Genomic DNA, 22,819 nt, shown 5'->3' on the forward strand with positions numbered 1-22,819 from the left:
CTGGAAAACAGCCCTTGGGAACCGGGGAGCCCCTCTGGAGAGGCCGACCACTCGCTCAAGGAAGACGGTGACAGCTGCACCTCCACCGTGCTTCCATCTGCCTTGGCTGTCCCTCCGGACCCCTGGCTGCCTGGGGTCTCTCAGCTCCGCCCAGGGCTTGGGTGCATGGCCGTCTCTCTCCAAAGACTCATCCGGGGGGGGTTTCAGCTGCACTGAGTCCTTCCTCCGTCTCAGGCCTGAACGCTCCCTTCTCTGAAGCATAGTCACCAACCAGACTTTCCCGGGGAGGTGAAGGGCACCCACTGGTGGCACCTCAGGGGACTTTAGTTGGCCCTGACGCTGAAGTAGGTGCCACTGAAACATAGGGTGAGAGTTATTCCCTTTTCACATCGCTCTCAATCCTTTTAATTCCGGCAAGAGGAAAGTCTCCGCTTGGTGTCAGGAAGTCAGACTCCCCCCTGACCTTTGCGAAAAGGGAGCTTTTATAAGATACACAAATAGAGCAGCCTTCCACAGGCAGCAGTGTTTTGCCAGGATTTAATAACATCGTCTTGTTTTCAGTATATTTGTGGGCTGGGATTCTTTTCCTTTTTCCACTCCTAGCCAGTATGTGACCTCAGGGCAAACTGTCACCTCCACAGGGACCCCCATCATCTCCCTCTCAGCCCAGTTGCGATGAACAATGTGAATTGTCCTCGGGAAGGGCCCGGGCTTGGCGTCCAGCAGATCCCATTTAGAATTTTCCTCCCCTGCTGGCTGGGTGGCATTGGGCCAAGCAATTGCATCTCTCAGAGCCTCAGTTTCTTCGTCTGTAACATTCGGGTAATAAAATCTGCCCCTGTCATCGTGGGAGGGATGAAATGCCTGGCACAGAGCAGACTCTTGAAAGATAGTATCCATTATTATTATTATTACTACCACCAATTAATTTGCTTAAAATGTTTACTCACTGGGAATCAATACACTCCCGGTGTCCAGAGAGCCTCATGAATTTTCAGCAAACCTTATACAATGAGAGTCTCCATCCAGAACTAACCATTCCTAGAGTGGGAGAGAAATAATTTCCCTGAAACTTAAGGATTTTAGTATTAAGTACAGGGTCCAGAAAGTCGTTCTGAACTTAAAAATCCAGGGCCAGTTCTGCAGGAAAGAGAGAGAGAGAGAAAAGGGAAACAAAAGCTCTAAGGTGAGAGGAAAATTCCAGTCTCTCAGCTCTGCCTCTGCAGTGCGTACTGACTACACGAGCATCCAGTGGAGGGCACAGAAACCCATTAACATTTAGAAAAACACCCGCTGTTTGTGCTCACCAGAAATGTCAGAGCTGCGGCAGTCTGCGCCCCACTGGAAACTCAAGAGTGGGGCTCAGCCACAGGGGCTCCCGGACAGCTTCTGTGCCTGAACCCCCGAAATTGTCCACAAAACACACATTTTTCTGGGGAGAACATTCATCATGTCCTGTGAGGGTCCGTGGATCCCCCAAACCTGGGCACGTAACAGGTTGTCAAATCAAATCGATGCATCAATTCAATATCCCTTTCTACCCCTTGGGTGGGTGTGCATTGTCAATTTGTGATTGGAAAAAATGATGAATACTGATAACACCTGGTGCTGATGTGCGTGTATGCGTGTGTACACGGGTGCCTGGGGCACGGCTCTCTCTAGTGCTGTAGAGGGGAGCTTGTAGAGTCCTGTAGCCTTGCCGGGCTTCGATTGGACGGTAGGTGTTCAGAAGGCCCTGCTACCCCACTTTGTAAGTCCGTCCCGCAGAGATGAAGCCCCACTCCGTGATGGCACGCGTGTGCAAATGTTCGTGGTAACGGTTTCTGGTGGCGAGTGCCTGGAAACACTCCAGATGCCCACCGCTGGGAAAGATGGTGGCACGCTTTGCAGCTATTAAAAAAAATGACTTGATCTGTATGTCCAGGCCAAGGGACAGCTGCGAGGGGTGTCTGTGACGTGTCATTAAGTGAAAAACGGCAAGTTGCCTAGGAAATGCACATGAGCTCATGGAGTCACAGTTCTAAAAAGGAGGCAAATCTAATACATGGGCACATAAGCACATTCTTATTTGAGCAAAAGAAGAATTATGTCAAAGACCATTAAACTCTTAACATTGCTTGCTCTGGGGCCGCGGGGCCGCTCTACACAGCTTTGAATGATCACAGCCGGCCTGTCTTTTCTTTCTTCCTTTTTTTTTTTTAATGGTGGTAAAATACACATAACAAAATCTGCTGTTAATGACATTTAGTGCCTTCACAGTGTTGTGTAACCATCACTCCCATCTAGTTCCAGAACATTTTCATCACCCTAGAAAGAAACCCTGGACCCAGTAACAGTCCCCCTGACCTTCTCCTTCCCCCCCCCCAGCCCTAGACAACCACCAACCAATCCACTTTCTGTCTCTGTGGATTTGCCCCTTTCTGGATACTTCACATACATGGAATTATACAACATGTGGCCTTATGTATCGGCTTCTTAGGGTGATGTTTTCTGGGTTCAGCCACATGGTGGCGTGTATCAGTGCTTCATTCGTTTTTATGGCTGAAGGATATTCCATCGCTTATCCATTTGTCAGTCGATGGACATTTGGACCATTGTGAATAATGCTGCTATGAACATGGGTGTATAAGATTTGTCTGAATACTTGTTTCTTTTGAGTACATACCCAGGAGGGGAATCCCTGGGTCATCAAGCAATTCTGTGTTTAGCAGCATGTCCTACATTTGTAACTAAAAAAATAGGAAAAAGGAAAAGACGCGAACCCACCTCCCACCTGAGCTCTCCAAAGTTTGAGAGTCACCACAATCATTTATTGAGCAATTATCCCGGGCCAGACGTTCTGTGTGAATTATCTCATTTAATCCTTTCAGTAATCCTGAGGGCCAGAGGTTTTCAACCTTGAGCGCAAATCAGTCCCAGGGAGTCCTTATTAAGACACAGATTGCTGGGCTTTGCCGCCCGAGATCCTGGATTAAGTAGTTTGGGGGCGGAGCCTGAGATTTCTGACAAATTCCCAGGGATGCTGGTGCTGAGTGGCACTGAGCACGGTCTAGTCCATCCATGCCCGTTTTTCATTTGAGGAAACTGAGGCTCAGAGAAGTCAGCAACTTGCCCAGAGTCACACAGCATGTAAAAGGCAGAGTGAGAATGCCTGACCCTAGACCATGTTTCTAAGAAGCACCTGACAGTATTAAACTTGCCTGATCACAGACCACGATCCTTCTCCAGGGGTGAACCAGCCGGCCTGGGAGGACTTTCTGGCGGCTGTGACCTCGGTTACCTCTCTAAGGGCCCCTTTCCCTGCTTGTAAAACGCAGAAAATACTGGCACTCTCTCAAGGCACCGCAGAGGTGCCCACCCAGAACCTCACCAGGACGGACCACTGGGCTGGGCACCACCAGGCAGCACAGAACGCAGGATGCAGAGCAGGTAATCAGACCCCACCGACACCTCCTCGTCCGTTCGGCTTGTATCAGAGCCTCAGCAAGACAGGTCCCTGGGGGGCCTGAGCATTTTCTTCCAATCTCAGTCTTTGGTTTAGAAAAAGGACTCTCTCCAGGCCTCTCAGGGTCAGCTCGAGGGCGCCCGCCAGGTGGCGCTGCTGAGCGCTGCCGCCTCAGGTGGGCGGACGCGGCGGCCACCAGGTGTCGTAGCGAGACCGCGGATGGACTTGGTGCGCCCGAGAGTTCCTTCCATCCAGACGGGAGTACGTCCAGAGCCCCCTGTGCAGGTTGTAGATCCTGCTGCATTTAATTTTCTCCTCTCCGTTTAGACATTATACCCCAAGGACTTTCCATTCGATTCTTTTATGCTGTTTTGATCTTTGCATAAGATATTTTTAAAAGTAACTATGTGGGTAGTATTTTCACATAAAATTAATGGTACAAGAATTTTAGAAAGAAATACGGTCCCCCAAAGACTCTTCCTCCAGGGGCTCACCAATGGTCTTAGGGTCAGGAATAAGAGCCAGCCAGCTTTAGAGATAAATTTTATTTTTTTTAACCCCCCAAAGGGAGGAAAAGTCTAGGACCTTCCTTGCAACTCTCATGAATGTTTAATGTCTTATCACCCAGGAGGGTCTGCAACAAGAAAAACAAGAAAGAATTTTGCTAAATTAGGTGTCTTTAAGCTCAAGATCCTCCATATTTTCCCCAAAGTATAAGCCATGGCACCCAGAGAAGGGCTGAGATTAAAAATGAGCTCTCATCAGAATTGCTATTTTTACCAAATTACACCTTCAAAGAACTTCATGATTTATCTCCACCTTTCAGCAGACTGCAGTATATTTCATACCTGGTTCATCTCATGTTGGTTTAGGAATTCTATTTAAATGATGAAAAAAAAAATGCATCAGGTCCGCTTAGGCCGGCCTATAAAGTATCTCATTTGCTTCTTGTAAAGACCCCATGAGGTGTTATTATTCCTGCCCCACAGTGACAGAGGAGCAAAGTCACTTTGGGGAGCAAAGCCACTTCCTTTGAAAAGAAATGAATCGGTCCCCTGCAGCTTGGAGCCCTGGACTTTTAGACAGATGGATGTGCTGGTGATGAGGCGAGGTGACTGACCTGCTATCCACCCCTGCGTTCAACAGATGCCGTGATGGAGCCCTCACGTGTGACAGGGCTCCAGGCAGCTCTGATCGCAGGCCATTGGGAATGGTCTCATTGCTGCTCCACCGTCGCCCTGCACACCCACCCTGTGGGCTTGCCTCAGGGAGTTACTAGATCCTTTGGCTATTTACTTCTATAAATCAACAGCCATCTTTTGCAAGTCTTAAAAAATCCAGCCTAGGCCCAGTAGAAACCACCGTCTCCTCCACTGTCCCTCCCCCAGCTCAGGGCTGTCCCCGGCTGGCTGGTGGCCCTGGGCCTTTGGCCTCTATGCTCTGTCCTCCACAGCTCTGCACTTGCCCAGCTGTTTCTGTGTCTCCGGGAGGTGGGCCCGGGATGCTGGGGGAAGTTAGAGGGGCTGTGTGTGGCTCTCCCCTGGCCCCCAAAGTCCCTCCGTTGGGGGTACCAGGCACTTAGTGGGTTTTGGAGATTCCCCCTTGGGCCTCTGCCAGTGGTGATTTCCTGCGGACCCCCTCACACCTGCCCTCCTCCTCCGTCTGACTGTTCCCTCGGCCTCTGTGTTGCAGGTCAGGTGGTGCTCTTGGGAAGGGGGAGACGGCACTGGCCCCCTGGCCTGCCCTCCGTGTGTCTACTTGGCCTGCAGGAAAATGTTCTGTAGGGGGCAGCAGTGGGAGCCATCAGATCACTGGAGGTATTGCTGGTGTCCAGGTGCCAGAGGGCAGTGGCCGAACCAGTGTGGTGACGGCAGGGAGGATGCAGCAGGCCCGGCAGGTGCTGGAGGTGCGGGAATGGGAGAGGGGGTAAAGCAACCCTTTTTCCAAGTAAGGTCACATTCACAGGCTCCAGTTGGACACATCTTTCCAGGGGCACCATTTCACTCCCTCCAGCGGGTATGTTTGAGGCGTCAGCACCCACGGGGATGCTGTGGGTAGGCTCACAGGAGAGAGACTCACCAGATCCCTGTTTTTGGGGTTGTCAGCAAGCAGGTGGATCTGCGAGGGAACCAGGAGGGCGAGGGCTGTGGATGGAACAGAGGAGGGAGGCCGGAGTTCTCCTCTGTTTTGGGCTCAGGCAGAGGGGAGCCAGCAGACAAGGAGAGGAGGGGCTGGTGAGGGAGGAGGGAAATGCTGGGGGTGGGCGGAGGGTGTAGGCATCAGAGCTGAAAGCTGCTGAGAGCCCATCCAGCTTGGCGACACGACTGTGCTTGGCAAGGCCAGTTTCCGTGGTGTCTTTTAACGTGTCCCCTGTCCCCTGCCTTCCTGTGAACTGGATGTGGGACCTCCAGGGGGGATCAGCTTCAGGCTGGTCCCACCATCAGGATGCCAAGTTCAAGCCTGGGGTTGTGGTCCTGACAGCTGCCCCCCCTCACTGGGAAGTTCTGTTTCTGCCTTTGGACTTAGAGAGTAATTTTGAGATGACCCCTTCTCACCCTGTGAGCACCTGTTTCTGCTACCTTTTTTTTATTCTTATGGTAAAGCAAGCATAACCTGGCAGTTACCAGTTGGACTCTTTTTAAGTGTATAGTTCAGTGGCATTAAGTACATTCACACCATCGTGTAACCATCACCCCCGTCCATCTCCAGAACTTTTTCATCTTCCCCAACTGAAACTGTCCCCATTAAACACTAACTCCCTTTCCCCCTCCCCCAGCTCCTAGCAACCACCATTCCACTTTCTGTTGCTATAAACTTAACTCCTCTAAGTACCTCACATAAGTGGAATCATCCCAAATTTGTCCTCCCATCTGCTTTTTGAAAAAGCAGCTTTATTGAGATTGAGTTTTAGTTCACATCCTGTACGCTTCACCCATTTAAAGGATGCAGTTCAATGGCTTTTATTATATTCACAGAGCTGTGCAACCAACGCCTCTCTGTAGTTCCAAAACATTGTCATCATTCCCAAAGGAGACCCCAGACCCATTAAATACTCACTGCTCATCGCTCCGTCGCCCCAGGCCCTGACAACCACTAACCTTTCTGTTGCTGTCCATTTACCTATCCTGGACATTTCCTATCAATGGAATCATACAATAAGCGGCTCTTTGTGTCTGGCTTCTTTACTTAGCTTGATGTTTTCAAGGTGCATCCACGTATTACACTGTCATATGTATCAGTTCTCATTCCTTTTTATGGCTGAAGAATATTCCTCTATATGGATGGACCACACATCGTTTATCCATTCATCTTTTTTTTTTTTTGGCGGTACGCAGGCCTCTCACTGTCGTGGCCTCTCCCGTCGCAGAGCACAGGCTCCGGATGCGCAGGCTCAGCTGCCATGACTCTCCGGCCCAGCCGCTCTGCGGCATGTGGGATCTTCCCGGACCGGGGCACGAACCCGCGTCCCCTGCATCGGTAGGCGGACTCTCAACCACTGTGCCACCAGGGAAGCCCTATCTATTCATCTTTTGATGGTCAGCTTACAGACTTGTGCAGTCATGACCACACTCGATGGGACTCACATTTTATTTTTTTAATTTATTTTATTGAAGTATGGTTGATTTACAATGTTGTGTTCATATCTGCTGTACAGCACAGTGATCCAGTTATGTATATCTTCACGTCCTTTTTCATATTCTTTTCCATTACAGTTCGTCACAGGATACTGAACATAGTTCCCTGTGCTGTACAGTAGGACCTTGTTGCTTAACCATCCTGTATATACTAGTTTGCATCTGCGAATCCCAAACTCCCACTCCATCCCTCCCCCACCCCCTCCCCCCTGGTAACCACAGTCTGTTCTCTCTGTCTGTGAGTCTGTTTCTCTTTCGTGAATAAGTTCATTTGTGTCGTATTTTAGATTCCACGTATAAGTGACGTCACATGGTATTTGTCTTCCTCTTTCTGACTTAGTATGATAATCTCTAGGTCCATCCATGTTGCTGCAAATGGCATCATTTCATTCTTTTTTTATGTCCGGGGGCTCACATTTAAACATGGAGATTCTGTGCTTTTTCAGTTACCTTCAATTCCGGGGTGTGCATTTCTGGAGAATGCACCAGAAGCACCCAGTGGGGCAGCCTGGACCCCCTGGCCAGCACTCAGGCCTGTGGGCAAACCCCTGTGATTCTGCCAGTGGCTTCTGGGTCTTCTTTTAGCACCTTCTAGGAAGGAGTTTTTTCTTGGCCTTGCCATGCGGCATGTGGGATCTTAGTTCCCCGGACCAGGTATTGAACCCGCGCCCCTTACATTGGAAGCGCGGACTTCTAACCGCTGGACCGCCAGGGAAGTCCCCTTTAGCACCTTCTAGAACCTCCTGATTACAGCACAGTCCCTGGACAAGCATCATTGGCTTCACCTGAGAGTTTGTTAGAAAAGCAGAACTCAGGCTCCGCTCCAGACCTATCTGATCAGCGTGTGCATTTTAACGAGATCCCGGGGGGGGGGGGGGGGTGGGTGGGTGGGTGGTGGGTGGGGGGGTGGGGGTTGCAGGGCATTGAAGTTTGAACTCTGCGGTTCTTCTTGAGGTTTCCATCACGTTCACACCAAGGCAACATCACCCTAAGAAAGCCTCAGCACCACTGGGTGCGTGTCTGGTCCAAGTCCTCCAGCTGCATGAGATGGAGGAAAACTTTACTTTTCATTTCTGTCCCAGGGCATTTGCGGCACGCCTGGGCAGCAGGGCTGGGCAGCTGGCCTCTGCTGGGACACGTGGTCCTGTCTGACCCTCAGACTCTGGTCCGTGCAATGACTGTTCAGCCTTTCCTTGTGATGTCTGCAGTGTCCTGTCTTCTCCTCTCTCTCGGCCATTTTCCTTCTATTCTCAGGGGCAATGGGCACATGGAGCTGGTCTCACACCAGTTGGGACAACTTGGGGGCTCAGGAAGCTGTAAGACCCCACCCTGCTACCCTGTGACCTCCTGGGGTTCCAGGACCCCTCTGCTATCCCTTCCTCTGCCATAGCAGCCCCAGGAGGCTGACTCACATCCTTTCTGCCTAGATACTCCGGGCAGCCATATACTCATGGGGGGCTTGTCCCCTTCCAAGGGGGCTCCTGGTAAAAGGGACCCTCTGCCTGTACACCCCCTTGTGGGTAAACTTTGCCCATGTCAGGGATGGATGAGGTGGGAGGGCAAGTTTTCTAGGAAGCTTTTCTCTCCTTCAGACCTGCTGCCAGCTCCATTCTCCCCGAGTTCTCGCCCGCTCTGTGGATGAGACTTTTGAAGCAAAAGCAGAGAGAGAACCGACTCCAGTTTTCCTCTGCTTCCTGGGGCATCCTTTTTGCTCAGAGGCAATGGCACCAAATGCTTGGTTCCCACACTAGGAAAAGGGTCGTGAGGGAGAAAGACGAGGGAAAATGATTATTTTTATGCAAATTTAATTTGGACCCAGAGCTTTATCCCTTTGAGGTGGTGGGAAATTGAGCTTTGGTCAGTCTTATGGACTCTGCCCCTCTGCGGGGGTGGGATTATAGTCACTGATCAGATACCAGTGGTCCCAGGACACTTGGTCCTTACATAGCCTAATGGCACAGGACGTATGTGCCTGTTTTGGGGGCCACTAGACTCTTTGGCAAGGCCAAGAGCCCTGGTGTCTGGAGGTCCCCTCCCAGGCAACGACTGGCATAGGGTAGCAGCTGCCGCCTTCCTGATTTTGCCTCGGCCTCTACCACTCCCTATTGCCCCTTCCACCCGGCCCTGCCCCCCATTTACACGGCTTGCCAGGCCCCAGGCCCCTTTATCTAGTACTAGATGAACAGTTCTCCCCGCCTAAAGGCCTTTCTAAGTCTGTGTAAAGAGAGGGGAAGTGAAAAACATGGGCATGTCAACTAATTTCATGTTTTAATAAGTACTGCTGGGGCTTCCCTGGTGGCGCAGTGGTTGAGAGTCCGCCTGCCGATGCAGGGGACGCGGGTTCATGCCCCGGTCTGGGAGGATCCCACATGCCGCGGAGCGGCTGGGCCCGTGAGCCGTGGCCGCTGAGCCTGCGCGTCCGGAGCCTGTGCTCCGCAACGGGAGAGGCCACAGTGGTGAGAGGCCCGCGTACCGCAAAAAAAAAAAAAAACAAAAAAACCCACAGTACTGCTGCCGTGACCTGCTGGTGATTTATTTTGAGAAAGGCTATAGATTGAGCTGCCCGCCTGCTGTCCCTCCTCCAGGAAGTTTAGAATTAGAACCAGAGGATGTGATTCTACTGAACTTTTGCCAGAGCAAGTTCAAGAGGGAAGACCTTCACCTCTTATATTTGGTTTCAGACCCCATGACCCTCCCTTTGGAAGGGAAAAAGCTTTCTGGCATTTTTTTTTCAATTTTTTTTAAGCAAAAGTTTTGCTAAATCCTTGGGAACAAGAAACCCCACATCCTGTTTTTATATGTCCAGAGCGAAAGATAAGGATCTAATTTAAACCCTGACCCTAGTGCAATAAGACCCGATTCATACAGGGCACGTATGCCTTCCCCCTTCCCAGAGTCTGTTTCTGTCCAGATTAACGCACAGCCTTCGTAGTTTGCGAAACTTTTCGTCCCCCAGGGAGTCCTGAGGTCAGGGCCAGCCCAGGGCAGTTCAGATGCAGGACTGCAGGTCCCTTTGGGCAGGGAGAGGGTGTCTATGGCATTTGGAGGGTCTGACAGATCTCAGCTTGGTCATTTGGACGCTGGTTAGCCCTGCGGGGCGGCAGGACCATCAGTTTGGCGGATGGGGGGCACCGTGGTGCAGGGGCAGAAGCTCCAGTGGTCCCCGGAGCAGCTGCACACATAAATCAGACGCCTCTGCGGGCTGAATCCCTGCCAGTATTGATTGAATCGAGCCCTGGCAATAAATTGGGTAAAAAAATCACTTGGGAATTAAAGAAGGCCCAGGGTGCTCTGGTTATAGAAAACACTTAAGTTTAACGCATTGGCCGAGAGCGGAACATCATTTCACAGTGGTGCCCATTTGCTGAGGACGTGAAAGAGCTGGGTGGCCGCCGCCCGAGGAGCGGGCCAGTTGCATTCTGAATTAGCCAGCAGCACGGAGGAGCTGGTGAGCAGCCTGGGAAAGTTCATTACCGAGCTGCGTTAGATAAAGAGGTTGGGGCCTGAAAGCCACCCGCTGCTTTGGCCAAGAATCGTGCGGAATACGGATCCAATGGTGCCCAGCCCTGGACGTCCCACTGGCTGCTGCAGCTCCCCCTGCCCCGACTTGGGATGGAGCCCCACTCACCCCTTCCTCTGTCTCACCCCTGCGTCCAGCCTGCCTCCGAGGCCTGTGGCAAATCATCCCTCCCATTCCACCTCCAAGCCTCTCACCCAGCCCTGCCTTCAGAACCATCTTGCAAATCAAATTTGTGATATCTCTCCTCTGCTTTGAACTTTCGATGGCTCCCCACTGCTCTTCAGATAAAGCCGAAGCTCCTGATGGGAGGTTTCAAGTCTCCCCCCACCCCTACCCCGTGACTTCTTTTACTTTTTAATTTTTTTGCCTGCGTTGGGTCTTCGTTGCTGCGCTCAGGCTTTCTCTAGTTGTGGCGAGTGGGGGCTACTCTTCGTTGTGGTGCAGGCTTCTCATTGCAGTGGCTTCTCTTGTTGCAGAGCACGGGCTCTAGGCGCGTGAGCTTCAGTAGTTGTGGCACGCGGGGTCAGTAGCTGCGGCTTATGGGCTCTAGAGCGCAGGCTCAGTAGTTGTGGCGCACGGGCTTAGTTGCTCCACGGCATGTGGGATCTTCCCGGACCAGGGCTCGAACCCATGTCCCCTGCATTGGCAGGCGGATTCTTAACCACTGCGCCACCAGGGAAGTCCCCCCATCCCTACCCCATGATTTCTTGTGGATCTCATTCTGGGCCACGTTCCTTTCTGCATGTGTATCCCAGGCACACAGCCTTCTTTTATTTCCTTCCTGGAGCAGGACCTTTGCACATGCTGTTCCCTCTGTCTGGGGTGCTCTTCTGGCCAACGAATCCCACCCACCCTCCCGTTCTGCAGTCTCCTGGCGGTGAGCCCTGCCTGCTGTTCCTCACGGGCCTGGCACATTCCTTGGAGTACCCCTTGGCTCTCCTATCAACACGGTAGTGAATTATTTGGGGTGTCCTTACTGTTCTGTCTCTGTCTCTTTCCTAGAGGGGAGCTGCGTGAGGGGAGGGCCTCATCTCATCTAGTTTAACACCGCAGCCTTGTGGGCGGCATCTAAAAGGCAGAACCTCAAAAACATGTCGCTGAGTGAAACACGGTCATAAAAGGTCCCATCCTGTAGGATTCCATGGGCACGAAATGTCCAGTCTAGACAAATCCACAGACAGAAGACAGACCACTGGTTGCTTAGGGCCGGGAGGAATGCAGAGTGACCGCTAGTGGAGTTTCTTTTTGGGGTGATGAAGATGTTCTAAAATGAGATTATGGTCATGATGGGTAATTCCGTAAAAAGACTCAAACGATTGAATTGTGTACTTTCTGTGGGTGATCTTTATGGTATGTGAATTGTATCTCAGTGAAGCTGTATATTTTAAGGCATCCAGCAGATATTTAACAAATGAAAAGTTGTGAAGTTCAAGAGAAGGGGAACTTCTCTCCTGCAGAAAAGCAGTCGACTTAATCTGTGAATATGCAGGGCAACGTGCTGATGGGATGGGGGAAGTGGTGCGGAGGAGGTCCAGGGCCTGGCGGTGTCCTCAGAGACCCGCTGACCCAGCGGGGGAGATGAAGAGGGGGGAGGGGGAGGGTGGGGATCGGGGAGCAGGTGCTGCTGACGCGCTGGGCACGGTGGGTGGGTGGCGGTGAGCGGCATGGGAGGGTGAGGGCGCTGGGCGCCGTGTGGACGTGCTGTTTCGGGCCGGTGGGACTTGGAGGAGGTGGCACCCACGTTGGGTCTCCGAGGAACAGGGGTCTCGGCACCACGTGAGATCCTGCAGGGAGCCTGGGGGTGCGGAGGAGGCCGAGGAGAGGACCCGAGGAAGCAGGCTGGGCGGAAGGTGGAGATAGGAGCCGTCTTGGGGGAGCAGACGCTGTGCTCTGCTGTCCTCTCTGCTCCTCTGTTTCTCCCCGCGCTGCGCCTGGACCCTCGGGGTCAGCGCCCGGGGGGTGAGAAGCCGACGAGGCTTACTCTGCAGCTGGGGCCTTTGCCCACCATGTGGCAGGGATCGCTCTTTCTGGCTGTGGGGTGCTCTCCCCTGGTGGACGCTGAGTTCTTCTCTTGACGGTCCAGGCATCCCCGAGACCTGGCCTTGCCCCCCGGGGCCCCGGGAAAGCCCCTGTGCCCTCCAGCCCTGCATTTCTGGGTGGGCACACATGTGCTCCTGAACTGGTGTGTCTGCTGGCTGTCACTGCCCTCTGCTGGTGTCCCTGGGCACTGCCATGGAGCCACCAGCTCTGGACTGTGGGCGGCGGGGGAGGGGCAAGACCCCGACCCCTGCGATGCTGTCAGGGGGAGACGGGGGTCCCCAGTGGTGCTGACGGGGCCCTACGTCTCCCCATTTCTGCTGTGACTGTGCAGCTCCCCGTCCCCTTTCTCTGTCTGACTCAGAAAGGATGTTTCTTTCTCATTATTAACCTCTGGGGCTGCTTCTAGCTGCTCCAGACCCCTCCTCGCTCCCTGCCAGGTGCTGTGCTCACACTTTCACGTCCAACATTTCACGCACGGCTCATCACGCCACCCCCAATGAGCGCGGCGCTGCCATCTCCACTCGGTACAGAAAGGATCGGGGGGGCGGGGGGGCTCCGGGAGGAGCTGGGGTTTGAATCCTATATGTCCAGTGTATCCAGAGACGGCTGAAGCCTGGTCTAGTCCGCCCTGGGGGACCCCAGTCTCCTCACGCCACCTGCTGAGCCGAGGTAACACCCGGAGTCGGTGGCCATCATGTCCCTTTTCACCTCAGATCCGCTTTCCTCTCACACCTCCCCAGCCTCCATGCCCCCTCTGCTGTGTGTCTGCGTGTGCATGGGTGTGCACACATGCATCTGCGGGTGTGTGTCTGTGCACGTGTGTCTGTGTATCTGTGTGTCTGTGTCCACATATGCATGTCTATAATTGCACACACGTCTGTGTGAGTGTACTGCGTCTGTGTGGGCACCTGTGTGCACCTGTGTGTGTATGTATGTTTGTGTCTTTGTGGGTTTTTTAATATATTTGATATACAAAAAGAAAAACTTTATTACTACCTCTAGGGATTTCTTTTGAAAAGCAAAAATCAAATCTTCATTTTTAAAAAACATTTTAAAATTTAATTAATTTATTTATACAGCAGGTTCTTATTTGTTATCCATTTTATACATATTCGTGTATACATGTCAATCCCAATCTCCCGGTTCATTTTTAATCGTGGTACTTCTATGGCAGCTTCTCCAACTTCTTTCGATATATCTACTCCAAGAGGCCATTTCGGCTCCTAGCGGATGCCTTCTGTGTATGCGTGTGTGTTTACCTGTGTGTATGTGTGTTTCTGCTCGGGGGTACACAGTCTGTGTCTGTGGCCTCTGGCGAGACTGCTGTGTGGCTGGCAGCAGACCTTCACCGGGAGGTTTTCTGTGTGGGACTGTGGATGGTGGGGGGAGCTGGTCATGGGCACAGGCCTCGAGCCCCCAGTGCATCCTTCTGGGAGACACACAGCAGTCGGGTCTGGAGGGTGGGCTGTGGAGAGCGCGGCTCCCTCCACACGTTGTTTCAGCGGCTTCTTCGTACCATCCCCCCAGCACCCCGTGCCTCTGTGGCACTGAGGAAAGTGTTTATCTCTGTACGGGAGGAAGCAGAGGTTTCCCTCAAGAGAGAAGAATGATGTCTATTTTCCCCTAGCGGAGTTAGTATCCATGATGACTTTAGATCTCAAAAAAGAAATCCTCTGAAACAAAAGCAGAGAGGTTAGGAGCTGTGGTCGAATTTGCTGGGTCGTTCCTGGGGGAGGGTGCCCAAGTTCCCCGGGCAGGGGTGGGCCCTCCTTGGTACGTGCCCTGAAGACCCCAGTTTCTCCTGGGTGGCCCTCATCACCCCTGTCAGGGACCAACTCTTGGCCACTCTGTCTGACGGCTGCTGCCTCTGCCCAACCCGCTCCCCAAGTTTGGGATGATGTCTTTCTCACCTGAGTGAGTGAATGAATGAATGACAGAAGTTCTCTATATTACTCAGGACATGTTTGGGTGTAACTGACAGAAAATCAACTCAGACTGACTGTCGCCCAAATTGGACATTGTTGGGCTCATGAAACAGAAAAATTCAAGGTACCACTGGGTCGAGGGGCTCCAGGGATCAAATGATGTCACCAGGTTCTCTCTTCTGCTTCTTTTTCCCCACGTTTGTCTCCCTCTCTTTTCCTGCAGTCAGGTCCCTCCACGTATCAGGGGAGAGTGGTGCCAGGAAGCTCCACCTTATGTGGTCTTCATGGCTTGAGAAAGAGGATCCACCTCCCCTAGCATGAAGTCCTAGGGAAGCCCCTGATTAGTCTGTTTGGGTCACATGCCCAGTAGAATGGAGTCTTCTCATTGGCCAGCCTGGTTCATGGCCCGCCCCTGTACATGTGTTGGGGCAGGGTACCATGACTGACACAGGGTTGTGGATTTATGGGACTGCTGGAGTGTGGGATGTGGTTTCCTGAAACAAAGAGTGTTCAGCAGAAAGAATACATTTTTCTATTCAATACATTCTTTGATAATTAAACAAAGGCAACATCTCTTTCTTTCCCTAGATTGACCTAGTTTGGAAATCAAACTTGAGGTATGGCTTTTTATCTAACTTTGAGAACTTTCACAGCTCTTGTGATACATGGAACTTAAAACAAAACAGAATTAAAGTAAAGAAGTAGAATTTGACGGTAATCTTCTAGCTGCTGCATTTTAGCTTTTAGCTGTCCATCCACTAAATGAGTGTATATCATCAACTCAAGGCGTGGCCCCCAAATGGGTTCTCCCTGCCATTATAGTCTGAGAATTAGGTTCCAGGACACATTACCCCAAGTCTCACTGGGGACAGAAAATGAGAAAGATCCATTGCCCTACAGGCTGGCGAACGAGAAATGTACGGCTGGTCATTAAAAGCTTTAGTTCAGGGTATTTTTTTTTCCATTAATATGACTGAAATTGTACTGAAAACCAAGCAGTTATCTCTGGGAGGCGAGGGGGTTTCAGGTAGGAGTTGGGGAAGAGGTGAGTTTTAGCACGTAAAGTGGGAAGTTTGTGGGAGCCTGAGGGGGGGCCTCGGCCTTGCTGCCCGTGACCACCTATGATTCCAGTGAAGGGTCTTGGCCAGCCCCTTTGGCCTCCACAATGCCCGCGGTCATCTTGACGACTCTGTCATCATCTGCGGATTCCTGGGGTCCTGGAAACTTTCTGCTCTCCGTGTTTGTCTGGGATAGACTGGAAAGGATGGTCTTGGGGTCAGATGTGGCTGTTTGTGTCCTGGCTCCCCTACTTCCAAGCCCTGCGACTACACTTACCCCCCACCGCCCAGAGGGGAAACGGACGCCCGTAAATTTATTTATAACAAACACCATATATGCCTGCATATATGGGGACCCAAAACAGAAGGAGATTCTTCCCACTTTCCTATTAAGAATTAAAAACAAAAAGACCATATTGGCCAAGATGTAGATGAAATCATCAAAAGCCTAGTTATAATATTTCTTTATAACTAGTTACACACGTGTATTTAAAAATCATAAAATGCAGAGGTATTACTCTGGAAATATGGTTAATCCCCTCTTTCACATTTAATGGACCGGTTTTTTCTTGAATTGTATTTTATTTTTTTATACAGCAGGTTCATATTAGTTATCCATTTTATCCACATCAGTGTATACATGTCCATCCCAATCTCCCAATTCATCACACCACCACGCCCCACCCCCACCACTTTCCCCCGTTGGTGTCCATACATTTTTTTCTCTACATCTGTGTCTCTGTTTCTGCTCTGAAAACCGGTTCATCTGTACCATTTTTCTACGTTCCACATATATGCATTCATATATGATATTTGTTTTTCTCTTTCTGACTTACTTCATTCTGTATGACAGTCTCTAGATCCATTCACGTCTCTACAAATGACCCAGTTTCATTCCTTTTTATGGCTGAGTAATATTCCCTTGTATATATGTACCACATCTTCTTTATCCATTCGTCTGTCGATGGGCATTTAGGTTGCTTCCATGAGCTGGCTATTGTAAATAGTGCCGTGATGAACATTGGGGTGCATGTGTCTTTTTGAATTATGGTTTTCTCAGGGTATATGCCCAGTAGTGGGTTTGCTGGGTCATATGGTAATTCTATTTTTAGTTTCTTAAGGAGCCTCCATACTGTTCTCCATAGTGGCTGTATCAATTTAAATTCCCACCAATAGTGAAAGAGGGTTCCCTCTTTCTCCACACCCTCTCCAGCAGTTGTTTTTTGTAGATTTTCTGATGATGCCCATTCTAACTGGTGTGAGGTGATACCTCATTGTAGTTTCGGTTTGCATTTCTCTAATAATTAGTGATGTTGAGCAGCTTTTCATGTGCTTCCTGGCCATCTGTATGTCTTCTTTGGAGAAATGTCTATTTAGGTCTTCTGCCCATTTGTTGATTGGGTTGTTTTTTTTTTTTTTTTTTAATATTGAGCTGCATGAGCTGTTTATACATTTTGGAGATTAATCCTTTGTCCATTGATTCATTTGCAAATATTTTCTCCCATTTTGAGGGTTGTCTTTTTGTCTTGTTTTGTAGTTTCCTTTGCTTTGCAAAAGCTTTTAAGATTCATTAGGTCCCATTTGTTTATTTTTGGTTTTATTTCCATTATTCTGGGAGGTGGATCAAAAAAGATCTTGCTGTGATTTATGTCAGAGTGTTCTTCCTATGTTTTCCTCTAAGAGTTTTATAGGGTCTGGTCTTACATTTAGGTCTCGAATCCATTTTGAGTTTATTTCTGTGTATGGTGTTAGGGAGTGTTTTAATTTCATTCTTTTCCATGTAGCTGTCCAGTTTTCCCAGCACCACTTATTGAAGAGACTGTCTTTTCTCCATTGTATATCCTTGCCTCCTTTGTCATAGATTAGCTGACCATAGGTGCATGGGTTTATCTCTGGGCTTTCTATCCTGTTCCTTTGATCTATATTTCTGTTTTTGTGCCAGTACCATATTGTCTTGATTACTGTAGCTTTGTAGTATAGTCTGAAGTCAGGGAGTCCGATTCCTCCAGCTCCATTTTTTTTCCCCTCAAGACTGCTTTGGCTATTCGGGGTCTTTTGTGTCTCCATACAAATGTTAAGATTTTTTGTTCTAGTTCTGTAAAAAATGCCACTGGTAATTTGATATGGATTGCACTGAATCTGTAGATTCCTTTGGGTAGTATAGTCATTTTCACAATATTGATTCTTCCCATCCAAGAACATGGTATATCTCTCCATCTGTTTGTGTCATCTTTGATTTCTTTCATCAGTGTCTTATAGTTTTCTGAGTACAGGTCTTTTACCTCCTTAGGTAGGTTTATTCCTGGGTATTTTATTTTTTTCGTTGCAGTGGTGAATGGCATTTTTCAGATTTTTCATCGTTAGTGTATAGGAATGCAAGAGATTTCTGTGCATTAATTTTCTATCCTGCTACTTTACCAGATTCATTGATTAGCTCTAGTAGTTTTCTGGTGGCATCTTTAGGATTCTCTAGCATCATGTCATCTGCAAACAGTGACAGTTTTACTTCTTCTTTTCCAATTTGTATTCCTTCTATTTCTTTTTCTTCTCTGGTTGCCGTGGCTAGGACTTCCAAAGCTATGTTGAATAATAGTGGCGAGAGTGGACATCCTTGTCTTTTTCCTGATCTTAGAGGAAATGCTTTCAGTTTTTCACCATTGAGAATGATGTTTGCTGTGGGTTTGTCATATATGGCCTTTATTATGTTGAGGTAGGTCCCCTCTGTGCCCACTTTCTGGAGAGTTTTTATCATAAATCGGTGTTGAATTTTGTCAAAAGCTTTTTTTGAATCTATTGAGATGATCATATGGTTTTTCTTCTTCAATTTGTTAACATGGTGTATCATATGGATTGATTTGCGTGTATTGAAGAATCCTTGCATCCCTGGGATAAATCCCACTTGATCATGGTGTATGATCCTTTTAATTGTTGTTGGATTCTGTTTGCTAGTACTTTGTTGAGGATTTTTGCATCTATATTCATGAGTGATATTGGTCTGTAATTTTCTTTTTTTGAAGTATCTTTGTCCGGTTTTGGTATCAGGGTGATGGTGGCCTCATAGAATGAGTTTGGGAGTGTCCTTTCCTCTGCAATTTTTTGCAAGAGTTTGAGAAGGATGGGTTTAGCTCTTCTCTAAATATTTGACAGAATTTACCTGTGAAGCCATCTGGTCCTGGACTTTTGTTTGTTGGAAGATTTAAAATCACAGTTTCAATTTCATTACTTGTGATTGGTCTGTTCATATTTTCTATTTCTTCCTGGTTCAGTCTTGGAAGGTTATACCTTTCTAAGAATTTGTCCATTTCTTCCAGGTTGTCCATTTTATTGGCATAGAGTTGCTTGTAAGTAGTCTCTTATGATGCTTTGTATTTCTGTGGTGTCCGTTGTAACTGCTCCTTTTTCATTTCTAATTTTATTGATTTGAACATGGATCAGTCTTATGCCAACGTTCCACTGGGGTCTCTTCCACCCAGGCCTTTGAGGGTCCAACATTCTCCAGGGCTCAGCATCTTCACTCCCATCTAGTTGTATGAGACACAGCACTTTTCAAATTCCCTCCTTAAGGCTCTTACTGTATATTCTATTGTAAGGTACATTTGTGTGATGTTTGGACAGTTTTCCTCATCTGGCCGGTAGGTGTAAACAGGTGATCTTCATAGGGCAATCATTTGCTTTATTGCATTTTAAAATGGTCTAAATAGACTCATTCTGTTAGTTTTCTATTGTTGTGTAACAAAGTAGCACAAAATTAGTGCCTTAAAACAGCACACATCTATGATCTCACAGTTCTTTGGTCAGAAGTCTGGGTACAGCTTAACTGGCTTCTCTTCTCGTATCTCACAAGGCTGAGACGAAATGTCTCATCTGGAGACCTGGCTAAGGTGGGATCTGCTTCCCAGCTCTGTCAGGTTCTTGAATTTTCTTGAAATCCCTTCACCTTTGCCATACTCTGTCAGTTAGAAGAGGGTCACAGTTCTGCCCACATTCCAGGGAAGGAACCACACAGAGGTGTGGACCCCAGGGGCAGGGTTGTGGGTCATCTTAGGATTCTGCTTGTGACACTTGTTTACAATGAGAACTGTTATCTCCTTTGTGAAGACACTTTCCTGATAATGACCAAATCAGCGGGGTTTCTTTCTCCTCTCTTGATAACATCAAGGGAAGCCTCCCAAAGTAGCATTTATTGGCACCCTTCCCCCCCTTTAAGATATGTCTTTCTCTAACACAACTTTGCTGTTAGAAGTAAAATACTTGTGAGGACATCTGATGACTCAGGGCACTTCCTTCTTTTCTGAGGGACTCGGTCTTGGCAGGTCTTCTTCTCCAGATCAAAAGAGGGAGACGAGGTGAAGTACATGGGCAGGGGAGGGGGCCCTGTCTGCACAATGGGAGACCGACTTCTCTTCCCAGGGCTCTTACTCAGCCCTGGTCCTGTGTTGAGGCGAAAGTGTTGGAGAGAAACTGCCGGTGTGATCAGCACGCCTGTCCCCCTTCCAAGCTCCATGCCCTGACAGCTGTGGGGGACAGAGCCCACCCATCCTGTACCCCCCAGGACCAGGTCATGGAAAAGCAACGAAGTTGGGGGTTTCACCTACAAGGATCCATGCAGCATGGGGCACAGGGACAGGTGTTGGAGGGATGTGGCAAGATGCCACCAGCTGGCATCAGACAAGAGATATGGAGCGGACCCCCTCCTGCCCCAACACCAGATGGGGAGAGCACAGAAGACAGAGGGGGATGAACCCCAGAATTCTATTCCCCTGCAGCCAAGGTGGGAGGAGGGCTGGGAATGGAACATTTGTTCATTTATTCCACAAATTATTGAGGGCTGGGCACTGTTTAAATAAGATAGCTGTTTAGAACCAAATGGGACTAAGTCTTATATCTTCATTTATATATATATATATATATATATATATATATATATATATATATGTATGTATATATATATATATATATATATATATATTTTTTTTTTTTTTTCTGTACGCGGGCCTCTCACTGTTGTGGCCTCTCCCGCTGCGGAGCACAGGCTCCGGATGCGCAGGCTCAGCGGCCATGGCTCACGGGCCCAGCCGCTCCGCGGCATGTGGGATCTTCCCGGACCGGGGCACGAACCCGTGTCCCCTGCATCGGCAGGTGGACTCTCAACCACTGCGCCACCAGGGAAGCCCTCTTAATTTATATTTTAATCGAAGTAATTGCTACACTTAGAGCCAAATAGTGCCATAAAGTTCGTTAGGATGAAAAAGGCAGTATCCATAGTGCTCACCTGATCGGGGAAATTCCATCCAGCAGTTTTACCTGATTATTTCAGGGAATTTCCTCGTTGCGTCTAAATCATAAGCTTGGACGGCTTCTCCTGATCTTGCAGTTTTAGGTGTTATCCACAGACTTCCTACCATGGAAACACGATTTCGCTCTCTTTCTATTCAAGGCTCTCAGGTGCATCAACCCAGGCAGTGCCATCTGTGTCTCAGGGAGCAGTTTCCAGGAAGGAGAGCAGCAGATGCAAAGACCCTGAGGTGGGAACTGGCCGTTTCTGAGGAACAGGAAGGGGGTGAGTGAGGCTGGAACAGAGAGTGCGAGGGGAAGAGCGGCGGGGGGCGGGGAAGCAGTCAGGAAGGGGGCGGGGGCCGGTTGTGGAGGATCCTGTGTGTGTGGAAAGATGTTATTCACAGAGCGAAGGGAGCCATTGGGTGCTTTGGGCAGGGGAGAGACATGGTAGGATTTGCTCCTGTAAAATCCCCCTCCGACCACCTTACACCCACTAGATGACTGTCATCCCCTAAATGGAGAATAACAAGTGTCGGTGAGGATGTGAAGAAATTGGAACCCTCGTGTGTTGCTGGTGGGGATGGAAAATGGTGTGGCTAGTGGACAGCAGCCCGGTGGTTCCTCAAAGAGTTAAGCATGGAATTACTATATGATTCAGAATTTTTACTTCTGGGTATATATCCCAAAGAATTGAAATCAGGAACTCGAACAGATATCTGTACACCCATGTTCACAGTAGCACTATTCACAACGGCCAAAAGGTGAAGCAACCCAAGTGTCTGTCGACGGATGGACGGGTAAACCACATGTGGTCCATCCACACGACGGAATACTATTCAGCCATAAAAAAGAATGTCATTCTGACACCCTCTACGAGGTGGATGAACCTTGAGAACATTACGCTAAGTAAAATAAGCCAGCCACAAAAAGACAAATACTGTATGATTCCGCTTATAGGAGTCAAATTCAAAAAGACAGAAAGTAGATTGGTGGTTGCCAGGGGCTGGGTGGAGGGGGGAATGGGGAGTGACTGTTTGGAGATGGATGCTGGTGATGGTTGTTCAACAACATGGATGCACTTAATGCCACTGAACTGTGCGCTTAAAGATGGGTAAGATGGTACACTTTATATTCTGTGTGTACACACACGCACACACACGGCTCACTCTGGCTGCAAGGTGGAGGGACGGTGGGGGGCTGATTAGGGGCTGCAGGTATTCAGGTGAGCAATGACGGTGACCCAGGCCAGGGCCCCGGGAGGTGGTGGGAAGTGGCTGGATTCTGGAGAGACTTGAGATAGAACTGATCAGGATTTGTGGCCCGATTGGGTTTGGAGTGTGAGATGAGTCCTAGCTTGAAGGCCTGAGCAAACTTCCCGGTCCTGAGAGTGGGGTCACGGGGAAGAGCTACCTTTAGAGAAGGTTCTGGACACGTCCCACGTGGGACACTCACTGCTCATCCCCTGCCAGGTGCATACCACGCGTCACCTTGTATAACACTCTCCACCCCAACACACACGTGCACTCACACACGGCATGTGGACAAGGGGGCGATGGCCTTGGAGAAGGCAAACCAAGGCTCAGATGCACCACTTCCTGCTCGTGGCCACACGATTAGTGTGTCCTGGGATCCCACTCTAGGCCAGCCCCAGAGTTGGTGCTCTCTCAGGCTCCCCTGTGCTCATGAGAATAAAGAGAATCAGAAAGGAGGTGAGAGGCGTTCATTCTCTCTCTCCAGAGGGGAAGGGGGACTTGCCCCAGGGGTAAATAGAGAGACCGGGTTTTCAGGGTTCAGGGAGGTGGGGAGGAGAGGGTGGGAGAGGAAGGGCTCTGGGAACCGGGTGAGCCAGGCCCTGGGGGAGGGACGCGAGCTTCCCCATTCCGCGGAGAAGAGGGTCTGGGGAGCAGAGAGCTCTAAGC

The 22,819-nt window shown here is 49.6% G+C and overlaps 1 protein-coding gene across 1 annotated transcript in view; it reads left to right on the forward strand.

Annotated features, from left to right (window-relative positions):
- LOC116739601 (serine/threonine-protein phosphatase 4 regulatory subunit 1-like) overlaps positions 1–21,812 on the forward strand; it is a 99,046-nt gene extending 77,234 nt beyond the window's left edge. The window contains 2 exon segments of the mRNA XM_032604039.1: positions 21,061–21,148; positions 21,398–21,812. Coding sequence (XP_032459930.1) covers positions 21,061–21,148; positions 21,398–21,415 — 106 coding nt within the window. The 3' untranslated portion in view covers positions 21,416–21,812.
- The last annotated feature ends 1,007 nt before the right edge of the window (positions 21,813–22,819 follow it).

The sequence above is a fragment of the Phocoena sinus genome, chromosome 15 (genome assembly GCF_008692025.1).
Source record: "Phocoena sinus isolate mPhoSin1 chromosome 15, mPhoSin1.pri, whole genome shotgun sequence".
Classification (NCBI taxonomy): Eukaryota; Metazoa; Chordata; class Mammalia; order Artiodactyla; family Phocoenidae; genus Phocoena; species Phocoena sinus.